Source organism: Orbicella faveolata, unplaced genomic scaffold (genome assembly GCF_042242905.1).
Source record: "Orbicella faveolata isolate gen_17 unplaced genomic scaffold, um_ofav_v1 contig_3, whole genome shotgun sequence".
NCBI classification, from domain to species: domain Eukaryota; kingdom Metazoa; phylum Cnidaria; class Anthozoa; order Scleractinia; family Merulinidae; genus Orbicella; species Orbicella faveolata.
In genome coordinates, this window is record NW_028301558.1 from 20,380,006 (window position 1) to 20,397,318 (window position 17,313).

Genomic DNA, 17,313 nt, shown 5'->3' on the forward strand with positions numbered 1-17,313 from the left:
CGCTATCATGATTGGCGGGGCTGTGTTGAACGCCACGGCTTTTATCGGAGGCAATTATCTGGCAAGGGCGCTCGGCGGGGGCGACAAAGCCGCGCTTGAAGAAAAAAAGCGCCAAGACAAAGCTCTCGAAGATTATCAAGCGGCTTACGCCAAATACACGCGCGACCGAACACAACTTCTCGACTGGATCGCGACCAACGCCCAAGAAAAGGAGCAGGCCAAGCAGAACTTCACTAACACGGACTACGCCTTCAAACTCTACAACCAGGCGCATCCTGACGAACGAATGGCACCCCCAAAGGAGCCCAAGTTCTCAGATTTCTATCAGCCAAGCAAGCAGCAGAAAAAGGGTGAACTCATGTTCGTAGGCACCGGCGCTCTCGCTCTGGGCTACGCAGCCTTCCGGTTCCTTTAAACTTTTTTACGCCTTACTTATATGGACGCCAAACTCGCAAAGATTTACTACGGCCCCGGGGGCTATTGGAAAGGAATCGCCGCGATCAAAAAATTGGCCGAGGCCGCCAAGGTACCTGAAGAAACCGCAAAAAAGTTGCTCATCAGGCAAGCGCTCTGGCAGATATACCTCCCCGCGCCGAGGCGAATTCCTCGCCCGAAATTCGACGTTCCCACACCCAATAAGGTCCATCAGGCGGACCTTCTTTTTCTGCCGCACGACAAGCTCCCTCGCGGCCGCAAAGTTTTCAAATACGCGCTGACCGTTGTCGACGTGGCCAGCCGCTACAAAGAGGCCAAACCTCTGACTTCGAAAAATTCTGATGAGGTCGCCCAGGCCTTTCAGAAGATTTACAAGCGCGGGCCTCTCGAATGGCCTGAAATGCTGCAGGTTGACCCCGGACGCGAATTCATGGGCGCTGTCACAAAAGAGATGGACAAGCACAAAAGCTTCATCCGGCGCTGGCGCGTTGACATTCACCGCGACCAGGCCATTGTCAAACGTTTCAACCGCACACTGACGGAGCGATTGTTCGGGCACTAGTACGCCGTGGAAATGCTTCTCCCTGAGGGCAAGCGGTCCACCGCCTGGGTGAAAAGACTTCCAGAAGTTGTTTCGGCTTTGAACAACGAGGTCACAAGCCTTATCGGCAAGAAACCCGCCGTTGCCATCAAAGAAAAATCTGTTTATGCGAGGCCATCGACACCTTATTCGAGGCCTGTTGGAAAAAGCGAAAAAATCCTCCCCTCTCTTGTCCAAGGTCGTTATCTCTACCAGCCCGGCGAGCTTGAAGGCGGTGTAAAAAGAGGCACGGATCCAATCTGGTCTTTGAAAGTTTACAACATTGAAAGGTCTTTCATCAAACCGGATCAGCCAGTTCTCTACTATCTGCGCGACGGGCCCAGGCGCGGCTTCGTGCGTGAAGAACTGCTGGCTGTCCCTCCAAACACTACTCTTCCTCCGGCTGACGTGAACTAGATGTGAAATTCCATTGGTTCGGTGTGAATCCCGTCGGGCAGCACCCACCGCTTGTCGTAATAAACGCTCAGCCCCAGCTTCTGCTGCTCGTAAGTGACCATCTGCCCGTCCCGCATCCTGAAACCTCTGTTGGTGGCCATGTCCTTGCTTCCTTCCAGCGCTTCCTTAAAACGCTGCCACGTTATCTCGTTCTGCTTCTTCGACATCCCCTTCGTGCTGAACTTCTTTTTTTCGCCCCCTTCTCCATCTTCGGCGAAATAGCACTTCGAGCAAAGGGCGATCATCCGGCTGCCCTCGAACTCAAGCTTGAAGAGGCCTGGGGTCCGGCCGCTCCACTTGTCCCAAGGCAGCCACTGATTTTTTTCCGCCTCGAATTCGGCTTTCAACTCTGGCCGGACAATGTCTTCGAGCCGCTCGCGAGAGATCGCCATGTAGTTGCTGTCCGTGTCCATCTGGATGAGCTCGAAATCTCTTCTGTCCACATACTTGTCGAGAAAGTCGTAGTAGAATTCCAGCATCCGCAGCTTCGCCAGCTAATAGACAGCGATTCCAATCTGGAACGACCGTTTGATTGTAATCCGAGGCTTGCGGCTTTCCAGCTCGTAGGCCTGCCCGATCTCGTCGAGGTCTTCGAAATACGCGCTCCGCAGCGCTCTGTGGACAACCTTCTCGTCTTTCGCGTATATCACGTTCGTTTGCCGCTCCAGCGCTTCGATCAGTTTCCCGTAAGTGCTGTTTCCGGGCAGTTTAAACACTTCGGCGAGCAGCGCCTTGCTGCTGTCCGCGTCTCCTGTCCGGCGCGCCTCCGTCACCTGCTCCACGAACCAGGTAGGGATCTTGCCCGGTTCGTAGTCGATTGTTCTGGAAACCTTCGTGACAACCGCCCCATGGTTCACGTACCACAACAGCAGAGGGGCGTACACCAGCATCCGTTCTGCAGACAGCGCCCCCACGAGCTTTTTCCCGTCTCCGTGCTGTCTGCCTGTTCTTGCTAAGTAGTCTTCCATATGTTTCGGCACAGCTTCGGCAGGAACACTTTTGTTGTAAAAGAAGGGGCACATCTCCTCGAACATTGGCCGCAAACGTTCTGGGATCTCTATGCGAACTTCGGCGAAGCCGAACCACTCCCCGGCTTTCAACCGGCGAATCAGAACTTCGGCCGCTTCCGCTTGGCGGTCATCGTCGTAGTGCACGACCTTCTCCTTCCCGCAAGGCATTTCTCTGAGCATGGTCGAGAGATAGAGAGCGCTGGCGTCGAAACCGAGAATCTTTTTGCAAAGACGCGGTTCTTCGAACTGATGCGACCTTATCCGTGTCACACCGGCCTCGTGCCGTCTTGTGAAAACCAGGCTCGGCCCGCCAACAACCGCCGTTTTGAGCATTTCGTAAGCCTCTCTGCCAGGGCTGTAAAGGTCTGCGCCGCGCTCGATCGCCCCGCGGAGCAAATACTGAAAACTGATCCCTGGCATGGCCACCGCGTCTTTCAGAATGTCGATTCCCTTTTCGATGTAAAAGTTTCTCATCTTTTCGAGCGTCTCGAGGCCGGGCTCCACATCAAGATTGTTGTAGTAACACGGCCCGTCTTTGAAGGTGCGCATGCCCTTTTCTTTGAACAGCCGCTGGCACCCCTCCCACTCTTCCCGCGTGAGAACGTAGCCGCCCTTCAGCTTCGAATACCAGGCCTCGTATTCAGGGAGCCCGGGGTAATCCAGCTTTTCGTAGGTGTCGAACCATTCGTAGGGGAACCACGATTTCACTGTCTTGCATCCGTAAGCTTTCACCCATTTGTCATAGCTCGTCCCCGGACCGAGATAATTGATGATGTCGAGGAAACGGGCCCCCCTGGTGAGCAAGAACATGACTTTGTTCCCCTTTTTCGCGACCCTGATCTTCTTTTCTTCCTCGGCAAGAACGCTGGCAAAGTTGTTTTTGATCAGATTGAGGTCATAGGTGCCCGAGTTGAACCCCAACATTGGTACCTGGTCGCACCATTCGCGATTTTTTTCCCACTGCTCTTTTGGTAGCATGTGCACGTCTTCTGGAACGAACTCCGCGCGCACCTGGTCCTGGATGTTTTTCCCGCGTCTCTCCAGCTCTTTCATTAACTTTCGGACCAACTCCGAGGGGTCTCTTTCGCAGATGTGGGTGGGTCTTCTTTCGAGGGTGTCGCCGATGCTGACCGAGATCGGGATGTGGGCGTTTTCTATCGTCAACGCTCCTGTCGGCTCTTTTCGGTAGGTTTTGTCGCCATACGACTCGAAATCATAAATTATCCCGTGCGGGTACTTTTTCGTTTCCTTCTTCGGGAGTTCCCCATTAAGAATCCCAACTTCGCAAGACCATGCCTCGATTACTTCGTAGCCCATCTTCCGCAGAAATGCTGTGCGGTTCATGGTGGCTTGGTACAATTGTTCGGGTGTTTTACCACCATTCAGAATCATTTGTTCTCGTTAGCGCGGGTAACATTTTGGGCATCCGTGGAAGGGGCAGCCGTAGTATTGGAACACCGTCCTCGTTTCGTGGTTGTACCCGTCAACAGGAGAGGCCTTCATTTTTCCATTTCCCCGCATTAGCCATCTCTCACCTCCATGCCCGCACATTGCGTGGTGGATGTGGATTCCTCGGCGCTTCGCTTCTCGCTCCCGCCACAGAATCGCTTGTTTCGATGCTGAGCCCTTCGGGGGGTACATCACTTTCTCGAAGGCCGTCAGTGGCGCTTCCATTTTTGTCCCCGGGCAATATATTACCGTTTCCCCCGCCTTGCAGGTTTCGTGATGACGTTGCAGATTGCAGGTTTTTGTGAATCTCTGCCCGCAATGTGTGCATGCATAGGATTTCGCCAGCTTTGCGATGTCTTTTATCAAGAAAGCGTGACCTTCGTAGACACCTATCGTCAAAACGTTTTTGATTTTGGGGTTCGGGTTTATTCTGAGATGCCATACCACTTCACCGTCTGGAAGACGCTCAGGCTCGTAGACACGTATTCCAAGCCAAAATGAGACGGGCGAGCCCTCGTTCAGATGTGCTTCCACCTTGTCCAACTCATCTAGAGACGTTTTTCTGAAGTTTGGTGGAATAGCTTCGAGCTTGTAGAAACTCTGGGCCAGTCTTTGGGCTACTTTTGTACAACGATCTGTGCGCGCCCCTCGGTGCACAGCGAGGCACCGCCATAGGCACAGGTTGTCGTTGTACACGTCCAAAGATACCATCGCCCGGCTATGGGCAAGGTTCGTAGCCAGTCAGGCAAAGGCCCTGTTCCCACCAAAGGCTGCCTGTCAAGCACAACCTTTACGTCGACGTTGAAAAAGTCTTCAAAAACCCACTTCGTGCTGGGCCTTTCAACTCTTTCATTGTCGAGACGCAGTTCTTCCTGGGTGATAAGCCATTTTTCCACGTCTTCCAGTTTGTTAAACCACTGTGAGCGCTTGGGGTTCGAGTAGTACACGATCACCGTTCCATCCTCAATGTTGCGCAACCGGTACGCGAAAACGTGCCTCAGATAGAACGACGTGCTTACTCTTTCGCGTATCTTCGCCATAAAGTCTGGTGTTAGGTTTCTCCCCAGACCTCTGATGAAGCGCCATCGAATGAAACGCCGGCCTTTACTCTCTTCCCCTTCGTTCTCTGCATCGTCGAACAGATCCAGAATCTCCTTCTGGTAGTCTGTCACTGTTCGGGTTTTCCGCGCAGGGAAGGGGTCGTACTCCCTCAGAAGCTCCTGCGGTTTTCTTAACTTTCTTTGGCGTGGTGGGGCTCTTGGCTGATAAGGCTTCGGAAGTAGTGGCTTTTGCAGACGCGCCTGCGTTTCCTGAGATATTGGTTCTTCCAGCACGTTCTGGACAACCTTTCTTACCGCTGGTGCGTTTTCTGTAAGAAGTTGATCCAAATACTGCAATGTCGCTGGATCTATTTTTGCGAGTTCTTCTTCCAGTCTTTCTTGATTGTTGTAAGCCATTGTACCTTACGTTATAACCTAAGATTCATTTCTCTAAATAGTGTGTTTCTTTCTTTCAGCTCGAGCAAAACAAGTTCAAAAAATTTTTTTGCTTTTTCACGCTTGCGGATAAGACGTTGTTTTAGCGCGTTACCGCCGCAGGGCTTGCAGAGACGGAAGTCACACAGAAGACCGACTCCGCAAACTCTGCAAGGCTCTGGCATTTTCATTCCTTTTTTCAGCTGGTAGTTATGCTGCCCGCAATACGCCCCGTAACAACGCTTTCCGCAGCTTTCTTTCCGGCCCCGCATCAGCCACCCGCACTTGTTTGGCGCTCGAGTCATCGCGGCTGGGGCGGTATAACAGCGGGCTCGCTTGTTTCTAATATGGGGCTTTCCTTTGTTGTAAGTAGTATAGGGGGAGTCAAGCAAATACTGTTTCAAAGAGGGAGCTGAATTTCACCTTTTCGCAGCCCCCAGGTTCAACCGGCCCGAGCTTGTGAGGGCCGGACTTGACGGCGGGGGCTGCGATAAGGTGAAATAAAGCTCCCTCTGCGAAACGGTATTTGTTTGACTCCCCCTATACTACTAACAGTAAATCTTTAAATAGATAGTTAAATATTCAAATCTTTAAATACGCACAGTAACTATTAATATATACTTGTAATACACAATAATATGATTTATAACCTGATTTACAGTGAAACGAAGTTTTAGTTCTAATAGAATAATTTTTCTATGATCGGGAGAAAAATCGGTCATGCGAGACAGTTCAAAGGCAAAATTAACAATACCTTTTTTAAGGAAATTAACGCTCGTGTTAATTGTGCATTCAAAATTAATACCACTTAATATAACGTAAATTGAACGAAAAATTACTTCCCAAAAAGAAATTAATGGAAAAGGAGTGCTAACTCGACTTATTACAAAAAGGAATAAAATTTGTTCAGAGAACAGGAACAAATTTATTTTAACACTTAGAGCAAAAAAAAAGAAATGCAAACAATGTTCGTGGAAGTGTTGTCTGTTCCGAGTTTGAGTATCCAATCAGAACGCGCGAAACTCTACCCGTTTGGTATGTAGTAATGACTACTATTCAAAGTAATAGGGAACCAAGTTATCCTTACAATAACAAACGTCGCCGAGAATTCTTTACCTCTCCAATAAAATATTCAAGCCAGGTTTCAACATAACGGCTTATTGCAGCTGTTGCAAGCTGTTTATGCTCATTATCAGGCGAAATGATTACAAATAAAACTATCGTAGTATGTACAGTAGGACTATCTTTCACTAAGGTACAGTGTACTAGCGAGTAGGTCAGCCATGCACAAAAAAAAAAACCTCTTTCAACAGCGGAGGTTGAACGACGCGTTTATCTATAATGCTGGTGCTGTTTATCTTTTAATACATAATTTCTGTCTTATTACACCGAGGAGTCTACAAGTTCTTTTCCGCGGAGCCGTAAAAATCGTGAAAGAAGAAGACAAAACACGTAGGAGCCAAACCACCCCCCTAATGTTCATGAAGGCTATATTTGCTTGGTTTATATATTTCTGGACCAAGTTTGGCAGATGAGCTTTCTTTGTTCTCCAGTTTATTTTAATTTGGAAGTTGTGACAAAATGTCAGATTATGACGTCATAATTGATGACGTCACCAAAACGTGCTATAAGTTTTTGTAAAATCTGATAAAAAGATTATGTCATTGGAAAGGCCTTGACTTCAGGAGTAAAATGCCGGAAACCGTTTTTTGCTGTGATGATTATTTTTCGAGATATGGTAAGTTAAATATTTTTTTGCTGTCCCCCCCGGAATTTGCTTAACCATACTGTCCTTCCTAAGTCAGTCTCTCTGGTTTATTTTTTTCAGTTTTATTCTAGGAAGGCTAATAATCTAGAAAAATAGAAAGCTTGATGTTGTCAAAAATCGTATGGTTTTAGGAATTTTATTTTCGGCTTTGTTAGGATGGTATTAACAGTAAAAAAACGGGTGACGTCACAGGTTATGACGTAACAAAACTAATTTTAACGCAATAACACTAGAGGGATATTTTTTTATCCCGATTTTCTTCTTTATTTTTGCTTTAGTCATCTGGCACATCACATGTGCAACATAGCTGCATTTACTGGAACAAAATTACGGCTCCAATTTAGGGATTTTTCTCAAGGGGGGGACCCCATATTTTGCTGAGTTATTTTTCCTATTTAAAAATGCCATATTTCATTTAATTTTTGTGATATGGAAAATTTTTTTTCAGGTTTCAACTCCCCTTGATGTCCTCTTTCGAACACATTGTAAAACATATGCATATTAAAAACTTCAAAAGTGGCAAAAAACATGACGTCATCACTGTGACGTCACAACTTTGACATTTACTGACATTTTTCAAGTAAATATAATTGGCACCAGGTCTCCTGCTCATCTGCCAAGTTTGGTGTAGAAAGAGTCAATACTTTTTAAGTGATGCGAAATAATGTGAAATACCCAAGAACTGACGAAACATTTGGAGGGTGGTTTGGCCCCTACGTGAAAATTGAATCTGAAACGTTAGTGTAACAAACTGAGAAATGTAAATTACGCTGACTTTCAAGTTACGATAAAAACGATTAAGGTTAATAAGAAAAGAGAATAATTCCACTAAATTGATGAAAGGTTTGACTATTTACTAAGCATCATATCGATATAAACAAGGAATAAATAACGTGAAGAATTTATGTTATAATAAGTTCAATGACACTTGACTACGTACAAATTAAAATGCACCAAAACTGAAGATGAGAAAACGGCGGGAGAAGTAATGAGAGGAAAGCTTAAAATTGCCATTCTTTAATCACTCTCCATTCAGTTAAAGACTTTTTCCTCGCTTGAAAAGCTAAGCTCAGGAAGTTCGGATGGAGTTCATGCTTCTTGTTCACCGTTTGCAAACGTTTGGAAAACCAACTAAAAGTAGAAATAATGCATTCATTTTAACCAGACGTTTGCCTCCACACCGAATATAACAGAGATCATCTTGCAGCAAAAGATCATTGCTTGCTTTGAAAAGCAGTGTGTTTTAGGCTTGGCTAAATCTATATATTATTTATGTAAAACACCAGTCAAGGGTGGCACCCGCGTGAACGAGGTCAATTTTATCTGTTGGTATGGTGGTTTTGGTTTTGAGTCTGACTGTAAACTCGTTACATTGCCTTTGTTCATTAAAATGTCGAAATCTGTTGCGTTAAACCTCATCATCGGAGGCAGAAGGCACGAAATATTTTTTTTAGCTCATTATCGCTCACTCTCAGAAATTGCCATCATTTTATTTATTTTTTCTTACAAAAGCCTTGTTGATAACAAAATTTTCCTTGGGAAACGTAAGGTTTATATGCTCCGGCAAATGGCCTCCAATCATTGGCGTGTCTTGTAAAAATACAGCAAGCAAGGACAGCAAGGAAGCAGCGATTCGTTTCTCTAATGAGTAAGTGTCGTAAAATTTTGGGAAACCTAAGGCACTTTCCATTCGACCAAAAACTCCGCTTCGCATTTTTGGAAATTTATGGTGGCGAATGAAACGGCGTTTTCCAGAATTTCCGGGAAAAAGGACCGCTTCGAGAGGTTTACATCCTAATATTCGGAAATTTCTCACCAGGGAATTTCCAATCCATTTGATTTTCCTCCCGGAATTTCCCAAATTTTCGGTTAAATCGTTCACTTTTCGGAAATTCAAAAGCTTCCGTATTTTCTGGAAACTTTCCTAGGAAATTTTCGGACCTTTTGGAACGTTTGGTTGAATGAAAAGAACCCATTAATTTTTTTCGGAGACAGCGTGGTCGGTTCAAGGCCTCCACCCTGCCACTAGTGGGATTTGTTTCTCGGTAGTCCCCAATTTACATCCTCGGTCACACGTAAATAGCCAACTGGTATGCCTCCTACCAGCTGGGATTTTCAACTGTTACGTTTATTTGAAATATTTGTTTCCTTTGTTTCAGTGGCATGCCTGTAAACTAGCTAAGCTTAGTGCTTGTCCAGCTAAGTGCATGTGACCACTATAACTAAGATTTACATTTTTTACATTTTTTTACAATATGCTGCCGGCGATTATCCATCCATCTGGGCGATCAGTCATATGTAAATTATTACCTAGAACTCCTTCACGCCGATCTCTTTTGCAATACAATAGCCATGAACGAACTAGTTTTAAATTTGGGTTAATCTCTCCCTACAGTTACAAATTGAAAGATCAGGAAAATGCTGTGGACTGTTAGTCCATGTTTGTTCCTCCTTATGGATTGCGTAGCTGCTGGCAAGCAATGCGGAGAGGAACGGAGCGTAAATGGGATGGCTCTACAATGATTCGTCATTAAAAAATTCCTGGTAAGAGCTCTTCACGAGTGTGATATCTGCTGTGAAACAGAAATCACCAGTCAAAGCTATGATTACGTCACGGGTGAAAAGTCGCGCGAACTGAATAACCGCACCAAGAAAGCAAGATCAGAAAATTTCTGCTCAGTCCCGGCACGGTTTTACAAAAGACCCCTGAACGACAGGGGTATGTACGGTATTCCCTTCTTTGGAGTGCTCTATCGACGTTTCACTGAAAATGTCAAGTTGTAAATGCTTTAAAACACTGAGAGCTTTTTCAACTCAGTTCGTGGCGAGGGGGATAGTTAAAAACGCTCCAAAAACAAGTACGTGAACTTCCGGTTGTCGTCCTTGGTTTTAAGACGTCTGTTCTCAAACTCTCTATTAATCCATCCATCCCTAGGGTTAGTAAATCCGGTTTTCCCGAGGGTTCGTTCGTCAACGATCTTTGAAGGCTTTTTCAATTGAAAAGAATCTTTCATTCCTGTAGACTTCTAAGTGGCCCTATTTGCGACATTTTTGTGAACTTCATGAAGTAAAGTTCTCAAACCAGATACTTATTTTGTTTCCATATCTCAACTCGATTAATTGACAAGGCCTCGTGTGCCACTTAGGCACGAAGTGGACTATGTTTTTGTTGCTTTCTTTGTTTTATATAACATAAAAATTTCTCAGGAAACTATCAGACCCTAGTCGACCCTCGTTCGAGAGAAACACTCTAATATTATAATCAAAACCGCAGTTTAAGTAGTAACTTATTTCTTTTTCATTATTTCTATTTTCTGATCGAAGCTTTGGAAATAAAGGTAAGCGAAAGAAAAGGCGCCATTAGCAGCAAGTACTGGCTGGATCCAACTGCGAATGGAATGGCGGTTTTGGTTTATTGTGACATGGACTTCAAGGTTTATCAAAAATAGCTTTCTTCTCATGGGCTACACTACCCAGTAAACCTGAGATAATACTTCGATGACAGCTTACCTTCCAAATTGTTGCAGTGGCCATGTATTTACTGGGTAGTTTTAATGGGAAATGGCAGGCTTTTTCAGTGGTTTGCTCAGAAAGGGAGCTAAGGCTAGTCGAATTGTTCACATTTCCTGGTTAAACAAAATCTCTTCGAAAGGTCAAATTGGGTTAATTTGCATGGGTCCGCTCGCCTCAGAAATAACTTTTGCCAAGAAAAAAATTATATCACGTTCAAAAACAGCTCTTGTACTTGCTAGAATTGAATTTTGAAAGAATTCTACATAATACCGAGTATGTTTTGAATTGTTTGAAAACAATACGGAATTTTGATTTTCAAAGTCCAGAAATTTCGGTTCTCTTCGCTTGCTCTCCAGGAATTCGGAATTACAATTGTAAGTCTAAATAGTATCAAGGACTCTTAGCAATACCTCCTAAGTAAAATTATAAACTACGGAAAGCCACTATGCGCCTTCACGCGAGTTCGATTATCTGATCATGAAATTTGACCTCATTTCTGTGATTTTTCGGCTTCACGGGTTGTCGACGGTTTTTCGTTATTTTCTCAAAAAATTTGAAAACTCTAGAACCTAAGACTTATATCACGATTCTTAGCATACCATAGGTTATCTCTGGACGAAATATCAAGGGGTCCATTTTTCCAACCTTGTGCCACATTTTTTCAATCTCACTCGGTCCCTATAGAGAGTCGCTCGTAATAACTGAGTGTCGCTGTTCACACTCGAGGAAGGCAAGTGCGATTGAGTTGAAATGCAATCTGCATCACTTCGTTCATCCTCATCTGATGACAAAATTATTTGAATTCTCACATCTTGCATCTAAGAAATTGTTTAATTTATCCAACATTATCGCCTCGTAGTCGTCTTGTCCAACATTGCTACCAGTGTCTCCCTTTTTATCATCATTTAACGAGCCAGGAGTAGCTGGAAACTGAAGTGAGGTAAACAAGCAACGATGGCTTCCGCCGGCTTGGTAAACATCACGAAAATTGACTTCGCGTTAGCGTTGTTACCATTTTTTTTTTTTTTTTTGCTAACACCGAGGATGAGCCAAAGTTTCGCCCTTCCTGTCACAATTCAATGAACACTTTTAGGGAGCTTAACATAGGCACAGACAGAGACCAACGTGAACTGGAAGTAGAATTGTCTTCTCTTTGGCGTGTACTATTTTTTTTTTTTTTTTTGCTAATGCTTTTATTGTCCTACAAACGTCACTTACAATACATAAAAAAAATAAACATACGTCATTTGTTTATTAGCTGCCCGCAAGCGTCTTCCTTTTGGTATAAGTTTCAAAGTTGGTATTATACCGTAAGTAACGCGATTTTACTTCTCTCCGAGCCAGAGGTATTATTTGGAACTAGACGCTTTGCTGCGTGTACCCAGGCAGTCGTTATACTGAGAAACACTAGCTATATTGCAATTGAGCTAGATGTTTTGCATTTGAAGTTGTACGAAATTCAACCGAGTTGATGTGCTTAGGCTATTCTGCTTTTGATCGCATTTCTTGGAATCGATTAATAGCTTATTAGTCGTTTGCAGGTCTTTAGGGTGTGAAATGAGTGAAGGTCTTTATATCAGTCCATAAACGTTTCAGTCTATTTTCCTTAGCCTTTGTCGTTGTTATTTGCGTTTCCCAAGCAAGCGAGACAATTTGAATTTCGTAGTTATGGCGGTGCGTGACATAGACCTACGAACGCGTTTGTCGAAATCATATACTTATCTCGTGATTTTTAGCCCATTCAGAAGTTAAAGTATTAGGAAAAGTGCTTATGTAAATGCTTGTTTGTTCAGTACAGATAACCAGTCGCCTAGATAGCTATAGCCAAAGTAAGTTCCAGATGTTTACACTATTTTCCGGCCGCAATGTTGGCGTACCGCGGAAGTACACCAACATGGCGGCCAGGGGGGGGGGGGGGGTACTTTGGGAATTTCTGTTTGGGGGTGTGCCGCTGGGTCCCTGGAACCCTTAGCCTATACCAGAGCTGGTTCAGCTGAATTTTGCTACCCTATACTAGAGTAAACTCCAAATCCCCCCATCTATCGACACTATTGCGGTTGATTTGCGTAAATTTAAACTTGCCGATTTGATTTTTTTATATTTTTGGGTGGCAATTCCTGGTTTCCTTAGTTTAGATAAAATCTTCAACCAACTAGTCAGTTTTGGGGAGAATGATACCCTATTCTAGACCCAAACGCTCTGATTTATATACCCTATCCTAGAGTCAACTGCTCGAAAACCATACCCTTCACACCGGCACATACCTATAAAGCCCATATATGGCAGTGCCCCCCCCCCCGGGCATGGCGGCTCCATACTGGTCTCTGTAAATTTGTGCAAAATATTTCGACGAATATCTAAGCTCGGGAAAACGCACAGACTTAAAAATTAGAGGAGTGTCATCTTTATTAATCTCCCATAACATCACAATTTCTTGATTTTATCCACTAAATGGTTTTGGAATAAATTTTTAATTGCGTCAGGATTGCGTGACAGTGCAAGCCAAGAATTGTTTTGCTGGGGTCAACATACATTAGTTTCTTACAGCATGTACAATAATTCGCTACATGATTTTCACTCTTGTAAAGACACACAACTCTGTTACAAGGAAATAACGAGAGAATATCGTTTAGTTCGAGATTTTATCTTTATTATACTTTACGAAGTTTCTCAGGGCGTTTTACTTAGGTGTATTCGAATAGATACATTCGTAAACAAATTCTCTAACCTTTCTGCTCTTGTTGCTCAGACGTTCTTGAGTTCGTGCAATGCACAATGCAGTGGGGGAACACGAGCCGCAGGCGAGTGTTTCCAAATTTTTTTCGAGTTCTCCCAAACTTTCACGAGTGTTTCTATAACTCGATAGAATCAAAGAGAACATGTTTTCTATTTCTTTTAGAAAACACCGCGACGAAAAAAAGAAAAACAGCTTGTTTACTTTGATCATCAAAATGTAAATTCTCTTTGCTCGCGGCATCATTATGTCAACAGATCGTGCTAGTTCTGTGTTTCTGTTTAGTAGCAGAAACACGATTTTTAACCAATCGGCGCGCGTATTTTCTTATTCGCGCGTATTTTCGCATTGTTCTCTAAATTTATATATATTAAAGGGTGGTCCATCAAATTATTGATGAGAAGTTACTTCAATTTTAGCTGCTCAATATTTGCCTTTCTAGCCTGCGTAGCTGGCGGGATTTCGCGCGCGAGTTCTTTTGCAGATTTCAGAGAGGCAAAATAAAGAATCGTCAAAACAAATGGCAACAACCATTGCAGAACGTTTGAATAAACCTTATTTCACAAAAGTAACAGCTGAGGAACCAAAATTTTGTTACTGTGCCATAAATTCGAGTGGACGTTGCGTCACAGTTACAGAATATGGTCAGTATCATATTCAGCGGGCCACACACCCCCACCCAATTATTCTGGGAGTACCTCTTCGCGGGCCATTGAGGTTCAATGAGACCCTTTGTGAGGGTTTACACAATCAAACAAGAATAAAAGTTCTGTTAACACAAAGTCTAATGATGAATCGCCGCATTTCTGTAACAACACTTTGTCGGCAAACTTAAATAAACGTGGAAAAAAAAAATCAAAATATCCTTTTAACAGAGACCGTTAAATATAAGTTTTTAATAGTTTTTTCAAAGTCAAGGATAAGGTGTTCGTTCAACACAAAAACCTGTTGGATGTTTTGTTTTTTTTCCTTTTGTTTTGTTTTTTTTTGTTGTGTCCGCGGTCACTTACACTTGTCACAGAAATGCAGCGATTTACATTTTGTTTTTACAGAACTTGTTTTTATACATAGTAAATATCAGGGACAAATGGGACTTGTGCGGCTGTCCACTTAATAGAGGGTGTCCGCATAATATGGGGACCTCAACTGAGATAATTATTTCCTCTATTCATGAACACGACTTTGATTTACCTTCACTTTGGGATGCTAACTGTGGGAACAGGATATTACATTTGTTGATTAGTTCCAATTGCGACAAATAGTTAAGCCTGTACCCAGCCAAGGTCGAATATCGTTTGGAATCGATGGGAAAGTTCTCTGAAGCTAAGATCTGCAAGAGTAAACCTGAACCAAGAGACGGCAATATAACTGCTGTTTAGTTTTTATTCATCAGCGGAAAAATTCCGATAGGTCGCACAGAGTTTGTTTACGATAAACGACCACGCAATCCCAAATATTGGCTAATATTCGTACATAAAAAAACAATACTTTAACAAATTAGATTTAAAAAAATTAGCCTTAACATTGCTTGTAAATGTGACAATGTTAAGCATGAAGTTTGATGTCAATTATACTAATTTTAGTTCTATTCTAGAACTTGCGAGTCCACGGAAACTGGCGCCAGCTGTCACAGACTATATTAACAAATCGTATTTTATAGAGGAGCTCTCTACTTGCTATACATAAATTACACAGGAAAACATTGGAATTTGTCATTATGTTATATCTGTCCGTAAATTTTCGGTTGTTGATTTAAAAATGTGTTTTTTAGCAATAAACAAGAGTTGAAAGTCGGCTTATGAAATTATTCAAGTTATATGTATTAAAGAAAAGGCGTCGAGTGCACTCTCCTAAAAGAAAACCAGAATAGCACAAAATAACAAGGTAACTCTGGACCTGCATTCTGCGAATCTCTCATGGTGACCATGGGGTACATGCAGTACTATGTTATAATTAGCACACTATTATAATTAGCCAAATGTTATAATTAGCACGATTTTATAATCGACAGAATGTTTAAATTAGCACAACTTCTTAAAGAATAGATAATCTACTTGTCTCTCATGTTTCGTAAATATAACAGCTGAAATAGCACTGTTATATAAATGTTACAGTTTACACCAGCACAGTAGTTTAAATAAGTAACCTATCCGCATTTAATGTGCACTGAGATAAACGTAACGAACACACCCTTAATTTATACAAAGACTAACTGAGGCAGCGTACCACACTACGCCGGAGGGATTTGAAAACGCCTTTTTTTCTAAGGTTATGCCTACCGTCCACATTAATCCGTCACAAAAACGGAGCTTTTCGAAAACGCTCTACAAACCAAGGGAATTTGAAAACACCCGCTTTTTGTTTTTGTTTGGACGCAAAACATTTTGAAAACGAAGCTTTTCGAAAACGATGGCGTTACGATAATGACGTGCTTTCTCTGACCGAGTTTTCCTCAAACACAAATCCAAAATGACCGGTGATTGCTGCTTGTGTAATGTGGATGTATTGAAATTTTTCCGGTGTAGTGTGGACATGACCCAAGAAAAAAGCTACAGGCACTGCCTGAAGTAAAACTTTTTAAGAGACAAAAAGTGAAGATTTTAAAAGACCACTCTGAGTAAAGAGGTAAACGTTTCAGATAACTCTCGCTTTCAAAAAGGTAGGACACCTATCTCTTTAAACATTGTGCAGGGGTAGAAAGACGATATGTTCTCATAGGCATCCCTGGATACGGTCAATCAAACCGTTGCTAAGAACGATATCACTCCTATATATTACCTAATGTTTTTTTAAAAAACTTGTCCTGTTTTTTGGACGAAAAATGGAAAAGCAGCATAAAAATTCTAGAAAAATATGGGTAATGTCCTCTACAAAACCTTTGATTGTTTTGTAGCAGGAACACGAAAATAACAGCGAAAAATTAAATCCTCACCATGCATACTAAACTTTCGCAGTTAAGTAGCAATAAACCTATTTTAGGTGCAACGTTTAGCTAGCCTGACAATAAAACACAACAACAAAACAAAACAAACGCCTGAATTTCAATTTTATGAATATTACATTAAATAGCCATCGCTGGCAAGTCTTCTACACACACACTGTAGCTCTAGTCCTCAAAGCAGAGTTCCTCGTCTGTTGGTTTATTGAATAAGCTGGTAATTGTTTCTTCTGTGACAGATTAGGTGAAAACATCGCACTGGGCAGGAAGATAGTGCTCTCCAGTTTTCTCTCAGATAAAGCAATCCCTTTGCTGATGAGACAAAGAAATGAGACGAGATTAAATGAGTGTCGTGTTTTCAATGAAGAGGGTCGATTAGTCCTCCCCTTAATGGTCCTTTGCGCAGCTGAGGCTTCTCCTTATTTGGTACCTCAATTCATGACAGACGTTTTAAGGCGACTGTCCCTGATACAGTGGAACCGCGGCTTAGCGCTAACGGCCACCCCGTTCACGCGGCCACCTCGTTATTAAGGCCAACTAATTCTGGGGCGAGCAAAAGCTCAGTCACTGATTTTTGTATTTCAAAAGCCACAATAATAAGGCCACCAAGTTCACACGGCCCGATTTCGGAAAGCCATTGTTGACCGGATTATTGGGGTTCCACTGTAGAACAAAGCAAAAAGATACATGGGGTCTGCAGGGGGCAAACTTTGGAAAGAACCGGCACAGTCATCAAAAATCGGCTAGTCTCAATACTGAGAAAATTTGCGGCCAGTTTCTTTTTGAGGGCCAAATTCATTTTTACGATGATTTTGCAATAGTTAATCGATATCTTGACTCGCACTACGTAAGCTGTTTGATTTCAAGAAATGTACTTCAAAACTTAAAGCAGAGCATCAAAAATAAATAGAGAAATAGATAAGTAAATAAATAAATAAATAAAAATAACTAACCG

General features: G+C 43.0%; 2 protein-coding genes and 3 pseudogenes across 3 annotated transcripts in view; 1 reads left to right on the top strand and 4 right to left on the bottom strand.

Annotated features, from left to right (window-relative positions):
- Positions 1 to 1,428: 1,428 nt before the first annotated feature.
- LOC149106806 (uncharacterized) lies at positions 1,429 to 1,984 on the bottom strand. The gene has a single exon (XM_089298614.1). The coding sequence runs from the start codon at positions 1,948 to 1,950 to the stop codon at positions 1,429 to 1,431; it is 522 nt and encodes a 173-aa protein (XP_089154740.1). The 5' UTR covers positions 1,951 to 1,984.
- On the bottom strand, positions 1,966 to 3,873 carry LOC149106807 (uncharacterized). The gene has a single exon (XM_089297386.1). The coding sequence runs from the start codon at positions 3,871 to 3,873 to the stop codon at positions 1,966 to 1,968; it is 1,908 nt and encodes a 635-aa protein (XP_089153512.1).
- Positions 3,874 to 3,882: 9 nt separating this feature from the next.
- LOC149106808 (uncharacterized) lies at positions 3,883 to 5,387 on the bottom strand (annotated as a pseudogene).
- Positions 5,388 to 9,582: 4,195 nt separating this feature from the next.
- The window catches only part of LOC149106809 (uncharacterized), an 88,785-nt pseudogene continuing 81,054 nt past the window's right edge, over positions 9,583 to 17,313 (top strand).
- LOC110067446 (uncharacterized) overlaps positions 14,786 to 17,313 on the bottom strand; it is a 44,132-nt pseudogene continuing 41,604 nt past the window's right edge. The window contains exon 18 of the transcript XR_016209625.1: positions 14,786 to 16,670. The product of XR_016209625.1 is annotated as an uncharacterized LOC110067446 (transcript). The remainder of the gene's footprint in view (positions 16,671 to 17,313) is intronic.

Excerpts from the sequence above, each read along its gene's own strand:
- LOC149106807 (XM_089297386.1), bottom strand. The coding sequence starts at position 3,873 with ATGATTCTGAATGGTGGTAAAACACCCGAACAATTGTACCAAGCCACC.
- LOC149106806 (XM_089298614.1), bottom strand. The coding sequence starts at position 1,950 with ATGCTGGAATTCTACTACGACTTTCTCGACAAGTATGTGGACAGAAGA.